The 25,250-nt window shown below is 33.8% G+C and overlaps 1 protein-coding gene across 1 annotated transcript in view; it reads left to right on the top strand.

The window, feature by feature from the left end:
• Positions 1-24,084, top strand: part of LOC129144370 (protein eyes shut homolog) — a 494,497-nt gene extending 470,413 nt beyond the window's left edge. The window contains exons 11-14 of the mRNA XM_063813140.1: positions 9,890-10,061; positions 10,986-11,064; positions 19,120-19,319; positions 21,272-24,084. Of these exons, the coding sequence (XP_063669210.1) occupies positions 9,890-10,061; positions 10,986-11,064; positions 19,120-19,319; positions 21,272-21,362 (542 nt within the window). The 3' untranslated portion in view covers positions 21,363-24,084. The remainder of the gene's footprint in view (positions 1-9,889; positions 10,062-10,985; positions 11,065-19,119; positions 19,320-21,271) is intronic.
• Positions 24,085-25,250: the final 1,166 nt, after the last annotated feature.

Below are 25,250 nucleotides of genomic sequence, written 5' to 3' on the forward strand. Positions count from 1 at the left end.
TATCCATGATACTGCCACCAAAATCAAGATAACAAACATATTCATCACCTCCAAAAATTTTCTCATATTCTTTTTTGTGTGTATGTGTTATTTATTTATTTTTTTTGTGGTAAGAATATTTAACATGCAACCTATCCTAATACTCTAAAGTGAACAATACTATATTGGTAACTATAGGTACTGTAGTTAATAGCTTACTTATCTCTAGAAATTATTCATCTTGCATAAGTGAAATTTTATGCCATTGAACAACTACCCATTTTCTCCCACCCCTAGCCTCTAGAAACCACCATTCTACTATCTGTGTCTATAAGTTTGGTGACTAGATACCTCATACAGATAGAATCATGCAGTGTTTATTTTAATCATAACAGAACCTAGGAACTAAACAGTACTTTAATAATGAGCTATTTTCTGCATTATATTAGCAAGGGTTAGAATCATTTGTTTGAAATAAAATTTCCTGATTGTATTAGTATTAATGTTAGTTGATAAATTATAGCCATGTACATGCATATGAATGTGTGAAGTTTATAAGTTTTGACAATATTTTAACATGTTAATCAGAGTTAATACACAGGGCCCTCAAATAATAAGTAATTATGTATTAATTAGAACAGAAGTCCGACTCATCTATAAACTGTTACTTCTATTGTCTAATATCTTTCATTTTTAATCAATCCTCATATGCCTGTTTGTACTTAGAGATATTCTGCATCTCTTCACCTTGAACAACTTCTCACTTTCCAAAGCTCTCAACATAGTTGCCTAATTAAACACACGCCTCATTTCACATACCTTTCTTGACTCACTCATTTAGAATGATCTAAAAACAATGAGTAACTAATATGAATCAGAATATTGTTTTTGCTTGTCTTAGCAATTTTGTGAAGGATATTTTGAATGTCTTCTTTAAAATTTTTTACAATGACATAGTAATTGTTTTTATAACTTTTACAATAAACTGTGAAGTCCTCTAATATCTGGCCGCATTCCTGTGGTAACAAAGTCTAAATGAGAGGAGACTTCATTTAATTGTGGCCTGATATTGAAGAATTGCCCCCATTCTTTTCATAAAAGAGGTAGGAAAATATAAGGAGAAATAAGATTTAAATGAACATCATTATCATCATCATTTTCATCATCAAATATTTATTGATACTTGTCCTTTTCCAAACCTCTAAGGACTACTGTAATGAATTTTAAAAGCCTCTGTCCAAACCTGGGATATTTATAGATGGGAAAATAAAGCATCAGTAAAAGTTCCTTGGAGAGCTTCTGAAAACAGATATAATATTCTAATAAATTCTTTCCAAACAATGAAAATATTAGCAAATGATTGTTAATCAAATGCTAAATCTATGCTGGTTTAATCCAGTATTTGATATATACCGCCAATATTTTTATTAATGATATACATTTTCCTAGTAACTACTTCATACACTTTCAACATTTCTTCCTAAGTTTTTTGACAAAAAAATTTAAAAGCATTCCTATGGAAAAGATTAATTTCCAGGAAACTTTGTCATAGGTTAGGCTTCCCAAGAAAGAGACTGAAATTTACATATAGGTGAGTTATCAGTGACTACTTTCAACAGCAATGCCTGTGAGGGGAAAGAGAAGTAGGACTGGGAAAGGAAGATGTTGAGCTAAGATGTAGTTATAACAGAAGCCTCAGTTGATCCCTCCAGGAACTATGAAGTGGGGATGGCCCCTTCATAGTTGACCCATACTGAGTCGCCTTCACTCATTGCACAGCAGAGGGGAGGCCCAAACTTGGGCAAGGCAGACACCTTTGGCCAAGCAAAATTCAATTCCTGGGGAAGAATTGCACTTAGAACTTGGTAGGAAACTCCTCTATTTGTGGAATTGAGTGTTGCTGTTCTGAATGGGGACCTGGAATGCTCATTACTTTATCTATTATAGTCAACCCTTTGTGCTGCTCAGATCTACCTGCTTTCTAAAATAAGTACACCTAATCTGGAAACAGATACCCAAAATTATAATTTGTCTCTTCCTGGGTAAATAGACAAGATCACTTTCAGGGATTACTGGGAAGAACTCCAATTTCTTTCACCAAAGTTGGTCTTGGTACTGCATCTGATACTTCTCTTCCTCCTCTCCTGTGCAAATTATATTACCCTCATCCTTGGCTAGAAAATATGCTGGCCTACTGGATTACCTGGTGAATTAATCTAGAAACTCATGCCTGACAGTTAATCTGCTAGTAAGGCTATGACTTTTTTGTTTGTTCATGAATGACAATGAAGACTCTGCTCAGTAGATCACCTTAATGTCACATATTTTTATCCTTGTCCCTACTTTATAACAGCGTCCTACATCCCCCCTCCCCATTATCAGCATCACTTACCCTTGTATCTTAGTCCATTTGAGCTTCTATCACAAAATCCCATAGACTGGGTAGCTTATAAATAACAGAAATTTATTTCTTATAGGTCTAGAGGCTAAGAAGTCCAAGATCAAGGTGGCAGCAGATTTGATGTCCAGTGAAAGTCATTTTCTGGTACTTAGATTGTGCCTTCTAGCCATGTCCTCACATGGTGGAAGGTTCCCTTGGGCCTATTTTATAAGGGCACTAATTCCATCGATGAGGGCTCTGCCCTTATGACCTAATCACTTTAGGGGTTAGGATTTCAACATGTGAATTTGGGGGGAACACAAACATTTCAGTCCATATCACAATAAGGAACTTCTTTCCTTGACTGATAGTTTCTTAGCACAAAGAGCCTACAACAACCATACATTTCAAAAAGGGATTCTAGTGGTATTCTCTAGCGCAAGGGTCCCTCCCCTGGTAATCAGTGCCTCTAGATTCCTGGAACCTATATTTTCAGGAATGCAAAGCACAAATTTCCCAATTGTTCACAAAGAAGGATGGCACTTCAGTTCACTCACTTTTACCCCCTGGTTCCCAATTCCATATATTATACCTATTGGGAACAAAGCATCATATAATGATTATTGATATAGAGTGCATTCTGCATTCTATAATATAGTGTTCCATCCCCAAAACTTTCATCTCCGAACTGGCACCTCAGTTACACCTAGTAGTTTTTGGATGGTGTGCTACATCATGAAACCAACAGATCTATCGTTATCTGATTGCTACTATGCTTTGTTGTAAAGTGGCTTCCTTGGTCCAGTGAGATGTTATGAGAGCTCTCATATTGATGGATCAACACTACATAAGCCCTTGAGTAGTTATTCTGGCCAAACTTCTATTGGCAGGAGAAGCAAGAAAGGCTGACCATTAAGTGTGTAGTGGCTATGGTCTCTGTTCCTGGAAGATTGGATATCTGAGGGAAGCAGTACCTAACTAATTCTTGGGACAGAGGAGCCCATACATTGGGTCCATGCACAGGCCTCCATATTTGCCACTCTAGCTACTCTATTCATGCCTATTGTACCACCATTGTGGTGGCTGATGCCAGAGAAGGACAGATGTTAACTGGCTGAGTTATTTCTGTATGGTTATTTAATGCCTCTTCTGCATTAACATGCATTGCAGAGAACTTCACACTTCATGCCCACTCCTATCAGTCCAATATATGCTTCTTTCTCATATTTCCCTGACCCAGATAGTCTTATATTTTACCTTCCAGTCCAGCCATGTCATTTGCCACTACCTATAACTCCATGCATATTCTTCTCTTAGGCTATTTCCACCCAAAGATTATGACCACATCATGGGACTGAAGATCTGCCCATCCGAAGGATGTCCCTTTTGCTTTACCTTCTTGGGTAACCTCTTAATAAGGCTTTAAGGAAGCAGCAGTCCATTTCCAGTTTATATCCATATACCAAGTCAACCCATCCATGAACCAAGCTCGGACTTTTTTTATTTTTCCTTCAGATGGCCACCAGGGAGGGCCCAGACAGAAACAGTATGAACTTAGGATGAGCTTCTGTTGCGAAAGAAGTACATAACTTAGGAGTGCAACTATCTGTGATCTCTGGCATACTCATACACAATTCCCGATATACTACCTACTGTAGATTGCCACTGGTCTTGCCAAATGCATTGGCAGTTCTGTCCACATGGATACTTGATGTCCCATGGTCAGGTGTTTCATCTCTACAACTACCCAGACATGACAGAAGCCATTTCTCAATTTCAGGATAATTCTCTGCTACATATGTCTTAGTTTTGGTCCAGAGCCTCAGTCTATGATTCTTCCTCTGGCACTACTATAAAGTCTATGCATCATATTTTCCACTACATATATCTTTAATACCATAGAGTCTTCTAAGATATATGCCCCAAACAGCAAAATAGCTTGTATACTGCCTGAAACTGCTACAGAGTTCCATTAATTTAGTCAAATCCATGTCCGTTATCTGTTTACATATTTCTCCTATCATATTATCTCTCCCTTTTACTTTAGGGATTCTAGGTGCAAGTCAGTTAGAACCTTTGATATTATTCTATATGTCTTAGAAGCTCTTTTCTGTTTTCTTACTCTTTTTACCTCCAGGTGTTTCCTTTTGATTAATTTATACTTGCTTATCTTCAAGTTCATTGGTTCTTTCCTATGTCCAGTCCACTGATAAGCTCATTAAATTAATTCTTCATCTTGTATTATTTTCCTAGCATTGAAATTTGAATATTTTTATAGTTTCCATTTCTTTTGATATTCCTCATAGATTCAGTCATCTATCCACCTTTTATGATATATTTTTTAACATATCAGTCATGTTCTAAATCATTATTTTAAATTCCTTCTCTGATAATTTCAACCTTTCTGTCAACTTTATTCTTATTCCATCCATTTTTTGTTGTTTCTGGATTTTTTTTACATCTCATAATTTTTGATTGACACACCTTTAAACACCATGGCTGCATGTTTGCCTAGATAATTCCTCATAGAATAGCATTTGCTGGACTGCCTATCTGGAAGTCTTTTATATGATAGTTAAAATTGTTTTTAATTTAAATATTGTTCATAATAAGAAACGTTTACAAAACTCTCATTTTGCCTTTGGAGCTCTTATGACTTTTTAAATTTTGTAATTCAAAATGGTTAGAAATAAGAATTTGAATTTTTAAAATCACTGATTCTTAAGTCCATAAATTATGTAATTATTGTATGCCTGTATTAACTTGATTATGTCCTTTGTAAATATCATGCTATTATGTAAATTTTAGTCATTTTCAAAAGGTTATCACAATTTAGATGTGTTCAGTAGTAGTTAAGCCGACTATTTTGATCATTTACTACATGAAAAGTTTTGTATTTGGCATTTTCATGAAGTAAAAGTAAATAGGTATGATCCCTGTGCTCAAATAACTAGTGATAAAGTTTGGAAGATAAGACAGTAATTCAAATAAATAAACTCTAAGGAGACTCTGATAAATGATATTAACTGATATGCAATGGGAGATATCAAAAGGAATATTTAAAATTAACTAGAATTTTGTAAGACCTCAAATAAAAAAACAAGCTGCAAACAGAGATGTGGAAATGAATTTCAGGCAGAACTATCAGGAGCTAACATGGATATGAGAAAATATTGAGAATGTTTAATTTTAAGCCAGTTTGATAAAAAGCAGCGGTCCTTAGCTATTTACCATCATCTAGAGAGATTTTTAAAAATATAGCTTTTCAGTCCTATTTCTCAGAGATTCAGATTTGGGATTTCGTATTTTTTAAAACTCCACAGTTGATTGTATTATTCAATCAGGTTTATAAACCAGGAGATGAGAGTATTTGATAATATCAGAGCAGCGACAAGAAAGGAAAGATTGGAACAGAGAATTTGGTTTTAGGCTAGGGAGACTACATTTATTTCTGGGGACAATGGAGAGTTCATAAAGTATGTTTTGAGGTTCTCATATGTGAAATGAAAAAAATTAAGAATCAGGAAAGTGATTTTGAAAAACTTGTCAAAACATGTAATGCTGACAAATGGGAAGAAGTTGGGTAAAAAGGGAATGAAGAGAAAGTAAGAAAAAAGAACACAGTCTGAAAAAAGACAGCTGATTGACAGATATATATATATACACACATAAAATCATATATTTATATAATAGGAATATATATAATTTCTATTATAATATTGTTGATGCACGAAAATGTTTTGCTGATCAAACCTCTCAGTTTATGAACTTTAATGGCTTGATTCTAAAAGGATTGTGTAATTTCCTATGTGAAAATATTCAATCTGGAGGCAGATGTTGAGGCGGACTAGTAAAGAGGATTTCTAAATAAGTGGGATCATAGGAAAAAAACTCAAATATCACAGGTAACCTTCCAATCTGCTTAAAAAAGGAATTGCCTGCATTATGAATGAAATAAAAAACTTTAGAAACACAAGCTGAAAATTATTTCAAACATAAACTATTGCTGTAGCTCCAAAGCAGGCAGGAGGGTAGGTGGAAAGAACAATATGTTAGACATAACAAAAAGAAAGAAAAAAATTTATCATGGCTCTTCTTTTGTCAAATGAAGTCCATAATGAAATCATTAGATTTTGTGAAAATCATCTGCTATGCTGTGATTGAGGTGGCAGTGATGCATGCCAGGTCAAGGGAACTATGCAAGGAGTCTAGAACTCTGATTGACACATAAATATGCATTAGATAAATTAATGACCAGTAGGAAATACCTGGTATATAAGGCAATGTAGGCAAAAAACTGAGACTGAGACTTTAGCCAAGGCTTTGATCATGTCTAATAAATACTATTATTTCTTTTAGATGTGCTATGTCAAAGCATTGTTATCCTATGAAGATAAACAATCTTGTTGTTATAATAATCAGGGAGCATATGTATTTATATATATATATGTGCACTTTATGAATATCTCTCTACTATGCTACAGTAGAGATATTTTGATTCATAGTTTACAGATGAATAACTTAGAGTTTGAATAGGTTGGTAATTATTTGTGGGAGATCATTGTGAACCAAAGTCCAAGACCCTCCACAACTGTATGTCTTTTTTCACACATGAACATGTCTTTGTTTGAAGGTGGGAAAAAGCAGAGGTCCCATTAAATACTTCCCCTTGGCTGCACAGACAACTCTTTTAGTTATGTACCTCAGAGGCATCACCATCGCCTCATTGGATTCTGACTCTCACCTTTGCAAGGACTAACAGTTTCCCCAGATTCTCAAGAACTGCTTTGTTTGTGGTTGGGAAGAGGCTGGGATTTCTGAGAAAACAACAGATATCTGTAAAACAAAATACAAAAACATGCACACATAAACCCACACACACGTATATGACAAGGATTTGTTTTTTAACAAATATTTGAATGTATGCAGTTTGAATGAGACAGACAAAATCTATGCCTTTATGAAGCTAAGCTTGTCATGGAGAAATACAGAGAAAAAGAAAAAAAAAGATGAACAAATCTTATGAAATGCTACAAGGAGATTACTTGTTATAGGAGGGAAACATAAAACAGGATAATGGCAATTGTGGATTAAGATGAGAATGCAATTTTGTATTGTGTGGTTGAATAGTCCTCATTGAGATAGTGACATTTGAGTAAAAACCTGACAAAGATGTAAACTGTGAAATATTTGGAAGAGATTTTTTAGAAAGGGAATAAAAGTACAAAGGTCTTTTAGGAACAGCATGCTTAAAACTTTTGAGAAAATATAAGGAGGTCAATGTAAGTAAAGTAGACTAGTCAAGGGTGAGATTAAAATAAGATGAAGTTAGAAAGGTAAAAGGGACTTTGATATGTATGAATCTGAAGGACTATAATGTTAAAAATGAGAATGGTTTATAGAGACCAAAATGCTCACATTGGCTAGTTATTCCATTCTTATCCTCTTTGGAGGCTACTTAGAAAGTCAAATTATAACCACATTTTAATTAATGAATAAAACATTAGGAAAAAAAGATCCTAAGATAATCTTGATGATGCTGTCTCTAGCTAAACTGAGACATGTTTGCCTTTTATGGAGAGAACATTTCAAAAACAGAGTGGAGTGTCTTTTGTCAAATCTCCTCATCTCCCAACATTGCTGGATGCATCCTGTCCCAAGCTCTTCTAACACTTTCTGTCCCTGCCCCCACACTTTTGTTATAAATTGACCATCTATCTTTTTTTAACTGAAAATTTCAGCACTGACTCTACCAGCATTCTACATAGTGATACAGAGACTTTTCACTTATCTTCCTAGTTAGAATGGTGGTGTCTTAGGAACCACCCAAATCACTAATCAAATATAATGTGTTTGTGATATTTTTATCAAGAACCTGAAAGTAATAAAATGTTAAACATGTATCAGACCTTGGCTAGGTTGTTTTTGATGCATGCCTATACTCTATCATCCCAATAAATGTATGATGTACCAATAAGTAACCCTCATTTACAAGTCAGAAGCTTGATTGATTATGCTTGTACTCAATTTTATTGTTACAAATATCTGCTCTTTCCTGGGGGAGAAACATTCTTTCCCATTCCATTTCTGTTGGACTTAGTCGTATAACTTGATTTGTAGGTGAAAGACTTAAGAGCCACCTGTATTTTATGTCATATGACCAAGCCCAACATTAAAGGGAAGTGTCTTTTTTCCTCTTAAACACAGATGTCAATATCCCAGGTAGAGTATGCTTCATTAACATTGGTCTCAGAGTGAAAATAATGTGAAGAGGATCTGTAACTCACTCTAGTCATGGAGAGTGAGTGGGAAATAAAACTGTGTCATGAACCTCTGAAATTGAGTGTACCTGGCGCACAGTAAGAGCCTCACATGTCAGCTATTTTCATTATTGTCTTCTTCACTGTAATAAGCTTATTACTTATCTTTATTCACAACTAGGTATTATGTATTGGCTACAAGAACCATGTTTTCCAATTGGTATCCACGGTATTACTCAGCATAGCAACTTATGCACATATTAGAGTAGCTGCAAGGTAGGTAATTTAAAGTAATGATCAGAAGCACAAGTCAGAGGAAACATGATTTAAATTCTTGTTTGCTGTTATGGCCTGTGTGACCTGGAAGTTTCACTTACACTCTGAATACTCACCAGTGAGTTAGGTTAATGAGATCTGCCTATCGGTTTGATGAGCATTAGCTAAGATAATGTGCAGGAAGCCTTAAGGGCAGGGCACACCTATAAGTGCTCAATCAATGCTAGTTTTTATTAGTAGATGCTTGCTAGTAATGGATGTAATGGGCAAAGAAATTATTCTAACAATTCTACAATGGTTCTGTGCTCTTTCCAGATATTTCAAACGTACGAAACACAATCTTGCTTTCCATTAAGCTCTGCTTATGTTATCATCTCGGTGTTTTCTATCTGTAAATTATTACCTCCCTAAAAACGTTTTTGGGTTAACAGGAAGTTTATTTTTTGGCTTGGTACCTCTAGTTGAGCATAGCGGTGGTTCCTGGTAGGTGCTTAAAAAATATTCGCTACTTGGCCTTTGAAAATCCCAGGTATTTAGCCAAAGTTAGATTTCATTTAGAAATCTCAGGGAGCCCATTAATAGACTCACTAAAGCCAAATTTAGAAAACTTCAAACTCATTCTTAATTCTTGTAGGTAATAAATGTTTGACTCTCAAAGACCATTACCAAAAAAATTATGAATTAGTATTCACAGTGACAACTTGATATAATTCATTACTTCACTAATATTCTCAACAAACATCACACTAAAAACAATCTCCTCAGTAGATTAAGCTTGTGCTTTGTTTTTGTCATTCACATTAAATTAGTAATCTGAACATTCATAGACCTAAATATATTTAACCTTGAAATATATTTTCTTTTGCTACCAAATACGAAGTTATCATTATAGAGAGAGGTCTTCATTTCTTGGTGATGTTTACCATAATGAACAAAGTTTTAAGAGTTTTGTATTTAAATGGTTTCATGTTTTGCCTTGTCTGTTCCAACACAGGCATCAACTGTGAAATAAATCTAGATGAATGCCTATCAGAGCCCTGTCTCCATGATAGAGTTTGTATCGATGGCATCAATCATTATACCTGTGACTGCAAGAGTGGGTTTTTTGGAACACACTGTGAAACAAACGCCAATGATTGCCTTTCAAATCCTTGTCTACAAGGAAGGTAGCTATTTTTTTTTATTATTAGCTTTATGAAAGTATATTTAACTCACAATATTTAAGACTTAACGTCAAGGGAAAGTTGATAAAGATAATTTTAATTATGCTCTTTCATAAAACAAGAGCTAAGTACATTTAAGATGACAGATGCTGCCAGTTTTAGCTAATGCAATGTACTGATACATTATCTCTGCCCTTCTTTTATTTCTGTTCATTAGCATAAAGTAATTTTCTATAAATGTGGATTAATGAGACTTTAATATACTTAAAGGTAACTGCTCATGGTAATAGAACTAGCAGGTAAGATGATGAGACATTCTATTATTTGCTCTATGGAGAGATAATACCACACAGTATTTAAAATGTTCCTAAGTAAACTGGTTCTTTCAGCCCTATGTGTATGAAAAGTATTTTATGACTCTATGAATCTGTATAATAACTGCTCTGATCATGGATAAAATATTGGTTAATACACATCTAGAGTGAAGGTATTTCTAGGAGATGCAGGTGGCAAAGAAGAATGTATCACAGATGCATCATGCTGCTTGCTTCGACGTTAGTTTTCTTTTCTAATCCTGCCACCTACTTTGTAAGCAGGGAAGGGAGAAAGAAGGTTGGCAGCTCATTGCAATGCAGGCTGGCCATAGCTAACTTCAGTTTCTCACGTAAGCCCTACATACTTTTTATCTTTTAAAACTGTTCATTCTTTTCATTGCCATGGGGAAAATGGCAAAAATGAAAATTGATCCATTTTTTCAGTCCAGTCACCTTCAAGGATAAGAAACCCAGGAATAAACTCTGCTTTGTATTTCTCATGGGAGTGCTTTTTTCACCTGAACTAGGAAAGAAAAGTTTAAATGGTGAAACTCCCTTGAAGTTATGCTTTAACATCTACTTATTTGAAAATGTAATTCTAATTCTGTTTCAGGTGCACAGAACTTATTAATGAATATCCATGTTCATGTGATGCAGATGGGACTAGCACACAATGTAAGATCAAAATTAATGTAAGTCTTATAATTTTATTCAAGTTATATGACAAAAATTTAATTTAAAAGAAAAATCAAGTTGCTTGCTGTAGGTTTCAGAGTCATTTCTTCCACAGTTGTTAACGATTTAACTGTTCTCTCATCTTTCCTCTGTGTAATTCTTTGGCTGCTCCAAACAAAACTACAAATCAAGGCTTTTTTCTCCCCCACCTTTTCCTTCTTTGTCTCTTGTTGTTAAAAAATTCCACGATTCTCCTCCCTCCCGCCGACCGCCCCACCAAACTAAATCCTAGAAGTATCCATTATCAACAGTTGCTCAGATGGCTTAAATTTTACCATCTGCCTCGTCCTCCCTGGTCTTAGGAGACAGAGGTATCTGTGGATCTGTAGGGATGACATAGGATTCAATTAATTCAGTTATCACAAGGATAATATAAATACTGGATGTATATATCAAGACGTGGGCAACACCTTTAATATTCTCAGGATATGTCTTTCAATCTTCAGGAGTCTCATGTGGTGTGATTGACATATGGTATTTTACATGGGATGCCTCATTTGTTGAAAAATGTTGGTTGACTGAGAATTGTGACCGTTCTTGGTGGATGAGAATTTTGTGAGCCTTTTGGAATACTGGGGAGTTCTTCCGAATCATTTTTGATTGACAATAACATGGTAAAGGTAGGAAGCATACAAACTAAAAGCCTTTGTCATTGTGAAACCATGGGTATTTTATTACATTCTTTGTGTCTCTCTCCCTCGTCAGTAAAACATAGCTATACTAGTTCTGACATCACAGGGTCATGCGTGAGAATGCACATGAAACACAGTAACTATTCAGTAAGTGGCCCTTCCAGAGAGGGGTGATGGAGTAGTTAAATGCATTCACGGAGAACCAAGATTGAAACTCTATATTGCTACTTACCTACTGTGTGTTCTCAATTTACATTTATTTTGAAATTATTTTGACTATTCAATAAAAATTATCACAGTAACTACCTCAGGTTATTGCAAGAATTAAATGAGATAATGCATGTAAAACAATTAGCACATTTTCTGACACACAGTTTTAAAAAGCATAATTATCTGTTGATATTGTGTTTATTTTGTTCTGGATAGTGAAAGCTATTCTTGATGTGGAAAAGGAAATGTAATAAATAAATTCCCTAGTAGAGAATGAATGAACCATACATCTTGTTTGCATTACCGCAAATATTGCCTGAAGTAATGTCTAAAACCATATTTCTTACTAGTACAAATATCATATTCTTAGTTTTGTATTAAAATATCAGTAAATAGACATTTTTGACATATGTATGTATATATGCATGCATACATATATACATACATGGCCAATATTATGAGAGCAATTCTTAAAATTCTACCTATGTGATTCTAGATTTTTTCCTAATATTGTTATTTTAACATAAGAGCAAACTCATTATACTCAATGACTTTTTTGTCTTAGAAGTATATCTTAGGAATCATTCCATTAAAATGCAAAGAGTCCTGATTCATTCTTTTTAATAGCTATAAAGTATTCCAAATAAACACTGAAGACCACACTTACCTGATGAGAGTATGAACACACTGCTTACCTAGATCCTATTAAATGAAATCACTTTTTACAAAGTGTTGACTAATTTCATGAGGAAAATGTAATTTGTCATTATTTTAATTTATATTTTCCTAGGTTACTATCAAGATTGAACACCTTTGCATGCTATTATTTGCCATTTGTAGTTCTTTGTGCCTTGCCTACTTATAGCCCTTTTACTTTTTGATTACTTGCCCTTTACTTTTTGATTTGTATGTCTTATTTTAAATTGTAGATAAAATCTACTAGCTTCTGAAAAAATGCAAATCTTTTATAAAGTCTGGACACTCTTACTTTATACAGCTTATGAATTGTGAGATTTTCATATTTTTCTTTACCTTCTTCTTCCTAACTGGGCTTTGCTGCTCTCCAAAGAAATCCTTCCCACTGTAATATTTTAAATATATTTTTATATTCTCATCTACAATTATAGAATTCATGATACTTTTAGTGCTTTGACTCATAGTGAATATATTACGATTGATAAAAGCTAGGAATCTAACTTAATGGTTTCTTTTAAGTATAATCATTTTTTCCAAGAAATTTTATCAAAGGGCCTGTTAATTCTTTCTTGATTTGGAATGCTCCACTTTTCATATAATAGATTTCTATATATGGGTTAGTTTTTGGACTATTCTGTTTCTTTACTTTTTATTTCATTTGCACCAGTACTATCTAGAATAATTGTTATAGTTTAATACATTTTTTAAAATTTTGTCATGTTTCACTAATACATTAAGTGTACTCTATATGTAATTTTGCTCATTCATTCTGTAAATCTTAGATATTGAACGTCTATAAGAAATTGAGATATAATAATCATTAGATATATTTCCTACCTGACCAGCTCCACATGGAAAGTGATCTACATCTCTCTCTATCTTACTTACTAGCTGACCTATTTATTTTAGTTTTCTCTATGGTGCAATGCTTAGATAACACACTCTGCAGGAGATTCATGAACTGTTTCTCAAGGCTAAAGAGGCAAGAAAAATGGAGAAAGATAGGCAGTACTAACTGAAAAGAGCACTCGGGTCAATATAGGGCAAGGTGTTACATGTGAACCTCCTTAGGAGTGGAAATAATATAGTTTATGTTAGGGCTGGATGGGCAACAAGACAAGCAAAATTGCTGTGATGGTTAATATTGAGTGTCAACTTCATTGGACTGAAGGATGCAAAATATTATTCCTGGGTGTGTCTGTGAGAGTATTGCCAAAGGAGATTAATATTTGAGTCAGTGAACTGGGAAAGACAGACCCACTCTCAATTTGAGTGGGTACAATCTAATCAGCTGCCAGCTCAGCTAGAATAAAGCAGCCAGAAGAACGTGGAAGAACTAGACTGGCTGAGTCTCCCGGCCTCCATTTTTCTCCCATGCCGGGTGCTTCCCGCCCTCAAACATTTGACTCCAAGTTCTTCAGCTTTTGGACTCTTGGACCTTCCACCAGTGGTTTGTCAGGGGCTTTCGGGCCTTCAGCCACAGACGGAAGGCTGCACTGTCGGCTTCCCTACTTTTGAGGTTTTGGGACTCGGACTGGCTTCCTTGCTCCTCACCTTGCAGACGGCCTATTGTAGGACTTCACCTTGTGATAGTGTGAGTCAGTACTCCTTAATAAACTCCCTTTCACATATACTTCTATCCTATTCGTCCTGTTTCTCTAGAGAAAGCTAATACACTTTGTTTTGTTTTTTGTCCAAGTGACAATTAGAAGGAAGCTTTAAAAATTTGAATTAATGCTGGAGAAGAGCAAATGCATGCCTGGGGAGAGAACATATGCCATGACTAGTGAAAAAAATGTAATTTAAGTTCTGGATATGCACACACAAACAGAAAAGGAAAGTGAGTAGGGCATAGAAAGCAGATATTTTTCTTTCAAGTTTGATAAGACTTAGGAGGATGGCATGTATCTTTCTCATGCACCATGTATATGTACATGGAAGCAGTATTATTTTTAAGATTTCAAATTATAAATATATGTTATGTACTGAAATGGAAAAACTAATTACAGAATTAAAAAATCGTGACTTTCTCAGATGAAGTAGAAATAAGAGAATTCGTGCTTTAACTCGTAGTGAATATATTGCTATGAGCAGACTTAACATAAAGCAAGGACTCATGTAAGTTCTCTAAATAAAAAGGAAAGAATTAAAAAACTGTGTATAAATAGCAAAGACATGGAATCAACACAGGTGACCATCAGTGGTGGATTGGATAAAGAAAATATGGTACATATACACCATAGAAAACTACAGAGTGATAAAAATGAGTCATGTCCTTCACAGCAACATGGATGCAGCTGGAGGCCATAAAACTAAGGTAATTAATGCAGGAACAGAAAAACAAATACCATATGTTCTCACTTATAAGTGACAGCTAAACATTCAACACCTATGGAGATAAACATGGGAATAATAGACACTGTGGACTAGAAGAGGGTGGAGGGAGAGGAGAATGGTTCGAAAAAATGACCTATTGTATGCTATGCTCACTACCCAAGTGCAATACACCCGTGTAACAAGGCTGCACATGTATCCCCTGCATGTAAAAAACTGAGTACGCACACATGAGTGCATGTATTTGTGTTTCTCTGAATGTGGACTGTAATTTATGAGCTTTTTATTTAATATAATTTACATTTTGTCTGCCATGTATATCATGTATATTTTTCTATTTTTTGTTATTCTTTCAGTAGTACATAGTGGATTCTGGCATTCAGAAAATTATTTTCATGTATCCAAATTTACTTGATTACAGACTCTAAAGGTTCTGTGATTTTTGACAGGTTTAAAAGGGACTTATTTAACAAGTTCTTCTCATTCTTTTTATTTGAAATTAAATGATTGAACCATCAGAATGCTTTCCAGGAGAGGGTTTGAGTTGGAGTCCATCTCCCTCAACAAATGGTCAGCTTTTTCCTACAAATTATTTCAGAGAATATCGATATCCTTTAATTAGAAACAAATCTTTAAAATAAACAAGATCTTGCAAAATGGGAACATTCATTACACACACACAGAGTACCTTGCTTTTCCACTTAATCAATCATAGAAAATTATTCTACTTTATATATAATTATATATATATATTCTATACTACCATATGTTGTTCTACTTTCTTCTTATTAATATTCTATTGTGTGGAAATACCATATTTATTTAATTAGTATCCTTTTTTGGATATTTAAGATATTTTAAGTCTATTGCTCTTAAAAATTCTTTCTGTGTTTTAGGTACAGAAGTTTGAGTTCATTCTAGCTATTTCATAGCAGAAAATAATCAGCACTACTTTTAAGACACCCTCTTGCTCATTTGTTTGTGTGTGCCCTGCCATACTTGTGAGTTTATTAGAAATATTTTCCTACGTATGTGTTCTGACAAAATGTGATTATTACTTATTGGTATATGTATCTTTTGTTTAAATAAATGCCATTATGTTCTCTAGGTATTTGTTCTCTAGCTATTCCATTATTTGCCCTCCTCCATAAATCTTGAATCCCTAAGTTAGGGAAAGCCTATCACGACTCATGCAAAAGTGAGCCCAAACCTAGATCAGAAGAGCAAAACAAGTGTGGGTAAGAGAAGTTGCATTTCCTTTTCCAGACTCTTTTTACTACCAACAGCAACCACATGTCACTTACAATGCTACAGACTCCGTAGTTACGTCTCATCAAAGTTCTCAGTCTTTTGGATTGCCCAATCCTGCAGCTTGCAAAGTAAAAGCCCATATAATTAATGAGATTTTGAATATACGCATTTAAAAACACTGGACTACACTAGCAGTTTTTATTCAGAACTGGACAAAGTTCATGGAATTCTGTGAAGGTTAATAGGCCTTTGCAGAGGGAATGGTAGGGACTTAGTAGGTACCGTGTTCTGTTCCCACTCTTCAAATAGTAGTTCTCTCTGTATCTGTTTCCTTTTCTCCAAGATCTTAATTGAGGAAAGTATTCCACTACCCAAAACACCAATGCTAAAAAATAAAACGTGATGCCATGAGAGAAATGTTATGATAAAGATGACATTGGGTAATTTCCTTTTCTAGGCAGTTAAGAGATCACAGGACAACCCTGTGGATCTAAACCACATCCCTCAGAGAGAACACAACTAACTGAGTCAGTGAGATAACTGTCACATTTACTAGCCCAGTTAGTACTTTGCCCTGTCTAAGAATTTCACAATGAATATATCACTGCCCTGTTCCTTTCATGCTCCTGTACATTTCCTGGCATAATATTTTCAGTACAAGTTGAATGAATATATCACTAGGGTCAAGCTCTGTTGTCTAGATTGCCCTGGTCTGCAGGATTCCTCCCAGCTTCCATCTCTTTCTCTAAATACTCAACCTTTTATATCTTTTATTTTTGAAATTACTTTAGTGAACTCTTTGGGAAAGCACTTTATTATATTAAATAGAATATAGCAAAGCAATATAAATGATGAACAAAAGGAAAGGCATCCTTTTAAATTTTTAAACCAGGAAAGATCAAGAACTTTAAATGACAATTTGATTTCCTCTAAAAAGAAATTGCCGTTGTATTTCCCATTAAGCTTTCTAATTAATTTACTAAAAGATTCTTGAAACCCTGGAGACAGAACTTTTGGCAGTCTAAAAACTATCCCTATCTTCCCATGGGAGATACAATTCAATTAGTGTATGTAATGTTCTCTAATAAATCATTCTATACATATCTAGAAACAGAGCTAAGGGAGAAACATGTTTCCATGCCACTCCCTGTGGAATTCTGCATTTCTATTCCATAAATAAAACTGCAATACCTACAGGATAGTCTACTATGTGCCCTTGGTTTTTCTTAACAAGTTCATATTTTCAGCAAAAGTGGAACAAATATCAAAGGATTTGTTTATAAAAACATACTTAGTTCTATCACTTGTAGGGGGTGGGGGTGTACAAGATCACTATCTAAGTTCCAGGCATGACTGGAATATTATACTGAAGTGCACAATTCATTTCTAATTGTGGATGATGCTAATTAATCTCTCTGATGATTTTTAACATCATCTAATTTTCCAGTGGATACATGATATTAATGCAATGGCTTCCATAATAGTCTTGTCGGTATGAGTTTTTGTTGTTAATACTTTTTTAAAAAGTCACTAAATATTTGTAAGCATAGGTGTCAATTAATGAACAATAATTCTAGAAAATTGTCACTTTTCAAGGTAAAACGCTGAAGAAGTATTTTATGTTTGCATATGCAATTATCCTTGAGAATGGAAGAACTCAAGACCTAGAGTGCAAAATGATTCAAGTTGGTTTAGGTTCATTAAGATATTATCTTTAGGTAAAACTCTTGAAAATAAACAGTTTTACTAATGATGTCATAACTTTCCATAAATTAGTTCTCAGAATTATGGGTGCAAATCTTTTCAGTTTACATTATGAAAAAAATGTCATACCATGTTTGTGGTACTATGACATGTGTTTTCCACACTGTAAGTATATATATAAACCCTAAACTGTAAACTTAAAAGCATATGGTATGATATGGTAGAAGCTAAATATACAGAGAAACATATTTCTTGTTCAAATTAAGTGCCAAAAGATTGAAATAGAGGCTGACTGAGCCCTTGGCCTTCAGAGTGGAGAAGAAAGAAAGATAATATTTACTGATCACATATGACGTTTAAGACACAGTGCCACTATTTTATTTAACTCTCATAGCACACCATATGAGGTGGGTGATATTAACACCATTTTGTGCATCCATGTAGTTACAATAAATAAAATACCATTTGTTGAATAAGTAAGTAAAACTATGAGAAATTTTAAAATATTTTTAAGCTTAAAAAGTAACAGGTATTATCCAGATTCCTCTAACTCTACAAGACATCTGCACTTCTGCAGCTATAGGTGTCAGAAATGCTGGACATACATTTGGACAAATGCATGGGAAAAAGTAGGTAATTAAAAGATTATGATTGGATTCAAACTTCAGCTATTACAGATGTTTTAGCTATTTTACATGAATATAAATGCATTGTGAAATGTTTGTTCTAAGTATGTGATCAAACCCAGAAATCCTTTGAAATTTAATGGAAGTACTATTAATCATTACCGTAGGAGAGCAGTTGAACTGGGGCTGTTTTGGGAAAACTGAGAGGTATGGTAGACACTAAGGGCCAGTGAATTCTGTTATCTGCAGAGGAAATTTGCTTTAGCACCATTATTGGGGGCAGGGGCAGTTCTCTGACATGGTACATCTTTTTATAAAGATTAATAATGATTTTATTTCTTGGTAAATCAGCAATAAAATATTTGACAGAGTCTTTCTGGTAATAAAAGGTAAAAAACCGCTTACTGTCATAAACATATATTTCAATTAACAGAGGAAGGAAATGTCAAACAAGTTTGCACATCAGTTTTTTAGATTATGTTTAAATAAAAATATAATTATATTAAAATGGTCATCCTTATACTGATAATCAAATTTGATTCTCTATTTCTTAATCTAGGACTGCACATCAATCCCTTGTATGAATGAAGGCTTCTGTCAGAAGTCAGCACATGGATTTACTTGCATTTGCCCACGTGGATACACTGGTGCATACTGTGAAAAAAGCATTGATAATTGTGCTGAGCCTGAACTTAATTCAGTCATCTGTCTTAATGGAGGGATCTGTGTTGATGGGCCTGGACATACTTTTGACTGCAGGTCAGTATTTATTTACCCACAAGTAAGTAAATATACATTTAGGAGAGCTTATAAACATCCCACTAGTAATGCACTCTGCAATGTAAATACTAAGTTTTGAAGTAAGATTTTATCTTATATATATATATAAGCACAACTTAGAAAATAACAGTTACAAAATGGCATTGTTTATATTTTCCAAATATCATATATTCATATCACTCCCATGTTTTGCTTTCCCAGTTAAATCATCCCTCATTTTATAATTTTTTTTTATCTCTTCTCCTTTCTCAAAGTGGGTTTTTATTCTTTTTCTCAAATATTTTATACCAAATGAATGATTTACTAATATTTCACATTTATAGAATAATTCCTAGCCAGAGATTCATTTCTGTTACTACTATGCCTATCTCCTGAGATCTTAATAGGTTATAAAAATTTTATTTGAGTTATAAAAGCAAATTATTCTATCACTATATTTTTGAACCACTTTTTAAAGGTATAGTTTTAAACTTTTTAGGAGATGAATTTTTTTCCTTTGTTATTTCTGATTATATAATATATCCAATGGATTGGTCATATGAGAATTTAGTCACTATCTGTTCAACTTGTAAAATAATAACCGAACCCAGGTATTAAAAAATATACACACATACTTTACCTCCTTTCAGTCTCATTTGTGCTAGGATGATGTTAAGTTAAAATTTGTGAGCTGCATTTCTGTCATATATCGTAAATTACTGACAGGTTTATCATGTATATCTTGATATATAGTTATTTACTAGTAAAGTATACTTATCATTTCTATATTTTATTATTTCTTTTTAAGACACTAATATATTCTGCCTTCTATACAATACTGTCACTTCCGTATTTTCTATGTTCAATATCTAGGGCATGTTTTGCCTACTTATATATTTTGATATCTACTGTATTTTTTATTTGGTGTATATCTCTAGTAAGACATACATAAAGGCTAATTTCATATAAGTTCAAGAATATTAACTTACATTTAGCATAGGCAAACAATGTTTATTTATTATTATGACATAGATATTAGTTATTACACATTGCCTAACATGCCATTTTTGTTTGATATACACATGCATCAGACATGTGTGTGTACCTGTGTGTGTGTGTGTGTGTATTTTAAATCCTTCTTTCTCATATCTTGTGTTTTGAACATACTTTCTGTTTATCGTACTTTTGTAGATTGATAAAATATAGTAAACATGTTTTTTATACAAATGGACATTATATAAAACAAAATTATTAAAATGACTGCTACAAGGATTCTCAGGGTTATAACCTAATAATTGCCTGGACTAAGTCATTAATCATAAATTGAACGTATATTTCTGATGGATACAGTGTTAAAAATCAGGATTCAATTCATGGAAATACATTTTGTTCAATAAAAAATTGATTATCAAAATAAGTAAACATAAACCTAAAATGTGTATTTTTACAATCTGTTAGTATTTGTTAAATCAAGCACTGTAAGAGCTCTTAGTCCATTTAGTGTTGCTATAACAGAATAACAGAGACTAGAAAAGAGGTTTATTTGGCTTATGCTTCAAGTGGCTGAAAAGCCCAAGAGCATGGCATAGGCATCTGTTTGGCTTCTGATGAGGGTTTCATGCTGCACCATAGGATGGCAGAGATGTGAATGTGGAAGCTGGAATGCAAGAAGGACCAAACGGGAGAGGCAACCTTGCTTTCTGACACCCACTGTACCCAGAACTAATCTTTTCTCGAGAGAACAAATCCAGTCTCATGAGAAAGACTTTAATCTATTTTAAAGGTCTATTCACTGTGTACAGGCACCACCTCCCAACATTGCTGCACTAAGGTTCCAACATGAGTTTTGGTATGGACATCTAAACCATAGCAAGCTCCTTTATAAATATTCCTTTTAGGGAAAAGTTATCCACAGGCTAGCTAGACTGATTTTTTTTTTTTTTTTTTTACAGCATGAAGCCAGTGGAATTCAGGCTGAAGATGCCTGCTTCTTTTCCTGGCGTATTTCCCAGGGATAAGCATAGGCATTCATTACTGCTATAAAGTTATTCAAACTGTATTTAAATAGGAGTCATCTATCTCCAAAATTATCATTGCTGATTCAATGTGTTTAAAAGCCCCTGAAGATCTGTCAATGGTAATGCCTTGGGAGGTGCAGTTTCTACTGGGACTCCACGCTACACTATGAGAAGTCAGAGCTGGTGCCAAGTCAACACAGTCCTTAGATAGTTTACTTACCAAAGAAAACTCATATTCTAGGATAGAAGGTAGTGCTTTTCAAGTCAAATTATCAGATTTGTTCATGGGTTAAGGGTTAATCCATAATATGTTTATGTAAAATCATAGTAAAATTATTATTTGATATTTAAAGAAGAAAATTGAACTTATGGTTCTGAGTTCTATTTTGTGTTCTCTAAATGTAATCAAAAAGAATCATGTCACTCTTAAAAACCTGGTAAAATATTTTGTTGTTATTATCTTTATACTATTTTTGCTTCAAAGTTTATGCCAATCATAGTAAAAGTTAATGTCTTCATTCTTGTTGCTGGTTTGTTAATGATTTTGCTAAGGTCTGTTTGACTTTAATTGGGAAAATTACTCAACTTTATAACTTTGCACCTTAAGGGTATTTATCCTGAGGTCTTACTTGCAAGGAAAACTATTTTATTAAATATTTCAGCCTTTAATGACCTGCAGAATATTCCATAGGCTTGCTCTTATAATTATTTTAGAATTATTTTTTCCAATTGAAATTTAATGCTGAATGACATTACACAAATAAACAAAAAAGGTAAAGACTGTGCTACCCTTTAAAATTGCCTGTAATTTTTTTAATTGCCAACCTAAAATATTTTGTTGTGTTGTAAGATTCACATATTAATTTTAACTTGGTGAAATGTAAATTTCTTAGATCTTATCTTTGACTGAGGATGATATAGTAAGTGCTGTCAAGTTTGCTTTCATCTCCATCATTGCCAAAATTAAACCAAGGAATGGTCTTTTTTCATGAATGCTATATGTTATAAATTCAGTTGATTCATTTCTTTCACAGAAGTTAACATGACTTTTATTTAATTAAAAACCATGTAGAAAAGATTTATTCCAATGACTGACATATAGAGAACTTATAATTTAATTCCCTTCTGTTTTTATTTCTGGAGTTTTAAGTGTTTATTCAAAATACGTGGTGTCATACGTTTCTGTTATTTATTTCTTCAAGTCAGGGGAATTTTTAAAATTATTCTATTTGTCTTATGCAGATTGATACTGATTCACTCATTCTGCATTCTACTTCGGGTAGCAATATTGCTTACATATTGTATATCACACTTCTTAAAAAATTTTCTTTGATGAAATTTTTTGCTTCCTTTTTTAAAAATTTCAACATTTTCAACATTTATTATAGATTAAAGGACACATACACAGGTATGTTATAGGGGTAAATTACTTGATGCTGAGGCTTGGGATCCCAAAAATCCCATCACCCAGGCTGTAAGTACAGCACCCAATAAGAGGTTCTTCAGCTCCTTTTCTCCCTTCTGCATCTAGTGATCCCCATTGTCTGTTGTTCCCACCTTTATGATCATGTGTATTCAATGTTTAGCTCCCACCTATATGGAGAACGTATGGTGTTTGGTTTTCTGTTCTTGTGTTGGGTCATTTAGGATCATGGCTTCCAGCTCCACTCATGTTTCTGCAAAGGGCATAATTTCATTATTTTTTGTGGCTGCATAGTACTCTGTGGTGTGGTGTATATGTACCACATTTTCTTTTATCGATCTGCTGTTGATGGGCATGTAGGTTGATTCTATATCCTTGCTATTGTGAGTAACACTACTTAAAACTCTGTCCTTCATGTATTTCACTTTTTTCAGTTTTTATATTTTTGTTCCTTCTCACATTTTTATTTACTTCTCAAACTTTTATCCAGTTTTTCTGAAATTTTTGTATTTTAATCTTTTACTTTTCAATGTGCCTTAGTTTTTCATTATTTTCTTTCATCGTAAATGTAACGCCCACTTAAAAAGCCATATTATTATATTCTGTTTACAGAGTAGTTAGTTTATTCCAAGAGTTTGATTTTTTTCAAAGTTCATATAGCTGAACTCATCTTTTTATTGTTACAGAATTAAGTTGACTCAGTGTGTCAGTTTCTAGCATTTTGTATCCCGGCTTTATTGATCTTTGTGGTTGTTACCCAGATATAGCCGAAGACCACTTTCATATCCTAACTCTATTTGCCAGACTCTTGTTTATTGAATTATTTCTGTGTCTTTAAGACTATTTGAAATAAGGCTGAACCATTAAATGTCTGGGCAGAGGCAAGCATTAATGCACAGGAACACCCATGAAAGCCTATTTTTACTACATGTGTTGTGGTTGCCAGGGTCTAAGGGTCAAATTACTACACAAGTGTGAGTCTATTTAAATATCTTCCTCTACTATTAAATTTTGAGTATTGGACCTCTCCAGGTCAGAGTCGTATCAGATTTATACTTTGTTCATTGCTGATTTTTCTCATGAAAACATTTTATTATTTTAAATTATTTTAGAACTAAGACAATGGTACATAATTAAGATAGCCAGTATTCATTTAAAAAAATCTTGCTGATGCAGTAACTAAATTTTGAAAGATAGGTAGATTCTTTGTTTTCTGGCAAGGATAAATTTGTTATGGTAGTTAGCACAGATATCAACACAGAAGAGTTGTATTTTGATGAAGAAAGAAAAAAAAATTACCAAGAAACCCAGATTAGATATAATTTTTTACACTTTGAGTTCAGTGGTCTTGTCTAATGTTCTCAGGCACATTTAGAAACACTGAACCTGTTAGGAATTTATTTTCTATGCAACAGATCTGTAAATTTATAAGTTGATTTATATATGGACTCCTTTCAAAGCAAAATAAATCTCATGTTGTCTCAGTTAAATTATATATTTGATATATACAAATATAAAGCTAGTTATAAACCCATTATGTTTATTGCTGTTATATAACTATAAAAATGTTTTAAAGTTCAATGAAAACTATAAGCCTAATTGAATTGTTACCATAAAATGCTAATTAATGTGATAAACTCTGATGTTGCTACCATATGACATTGTCTACATCAGTGTCCCCTTGCTTCAGTGTGCCAGTTGAAAATATAATTCTTCCAAAGCATGTTTTATACTGTAAATCCTTAGTGTGCTATATCGTGATCATAGGTAGATTATTTAAACAGGAAGGGAAGGGAAGGAAAGGGAAGAAGGGAAGGGAAGAAGGGAAGGGAAGAAGGGAAGGGAGGAAGGGAAGGGAAAGGAAGGGAAGAAGGGAAAAAGGGAAAGGAGGAAGGAAGGAGGGAGGAAGGAAGGAGGGAGGGAGGAAGGAAGGAGGGAGGGAGGAAGGAGGGAAGGAGGGAGGGAGGGAGGAAGGAGGGAGGGAGGAAGGAAGTAAGGGAAGGACGGAGGGAGAAGGAAGGGGAGGAAGGACTTAAGCCTGACTGTTTGGAATGTGACTCTGGATAGTAAAATGAATGAACCACTGACATATAGTCTCCTTATTACTGTGGACAAATACATAGGCAGTATGCTTTGCATACTGAAATAAAATAAAAGTTAACTATTTCAAGCAAAATAAGTTAGTATTTCTTTTAGATAAACAGTTACTTAGATGTTAGGTGTGTAGTAACATATCATTCTATAACCATACTTCAGGTAATTTATAGAGAAGTGAATGGACATTTTAAACACCTAAACTTATTTCTAGTAATGTATGTTTTAGGCAATCCAAACATTTAAGTGATTGACTTTATATTACTTAATGAAGAAATGCCAATTTAATAATATGCACATCTGAAGTAGAGAAAAGTTACATGACAAATAATAGATAAGATTTTCAAAGTCTCTGCCATTCCCAAACTATATATGTTATTTAAAATAATTGAAAAT

Source organism: Pan troglodytes, chromosome 5, assembly GCF_028858775.2.
Source record: "Pan troglodytes isolate AG18354 chromosome 5, NHGRI_mPanTro3-v2.0_pri, whole genome shotgun sequence".
NCBI classification, from domain to species: Eukaryota; Metazoa; Chordata; class Mammalia; order Primates; family Hominidae; genus Pan; species Pan troglodytes.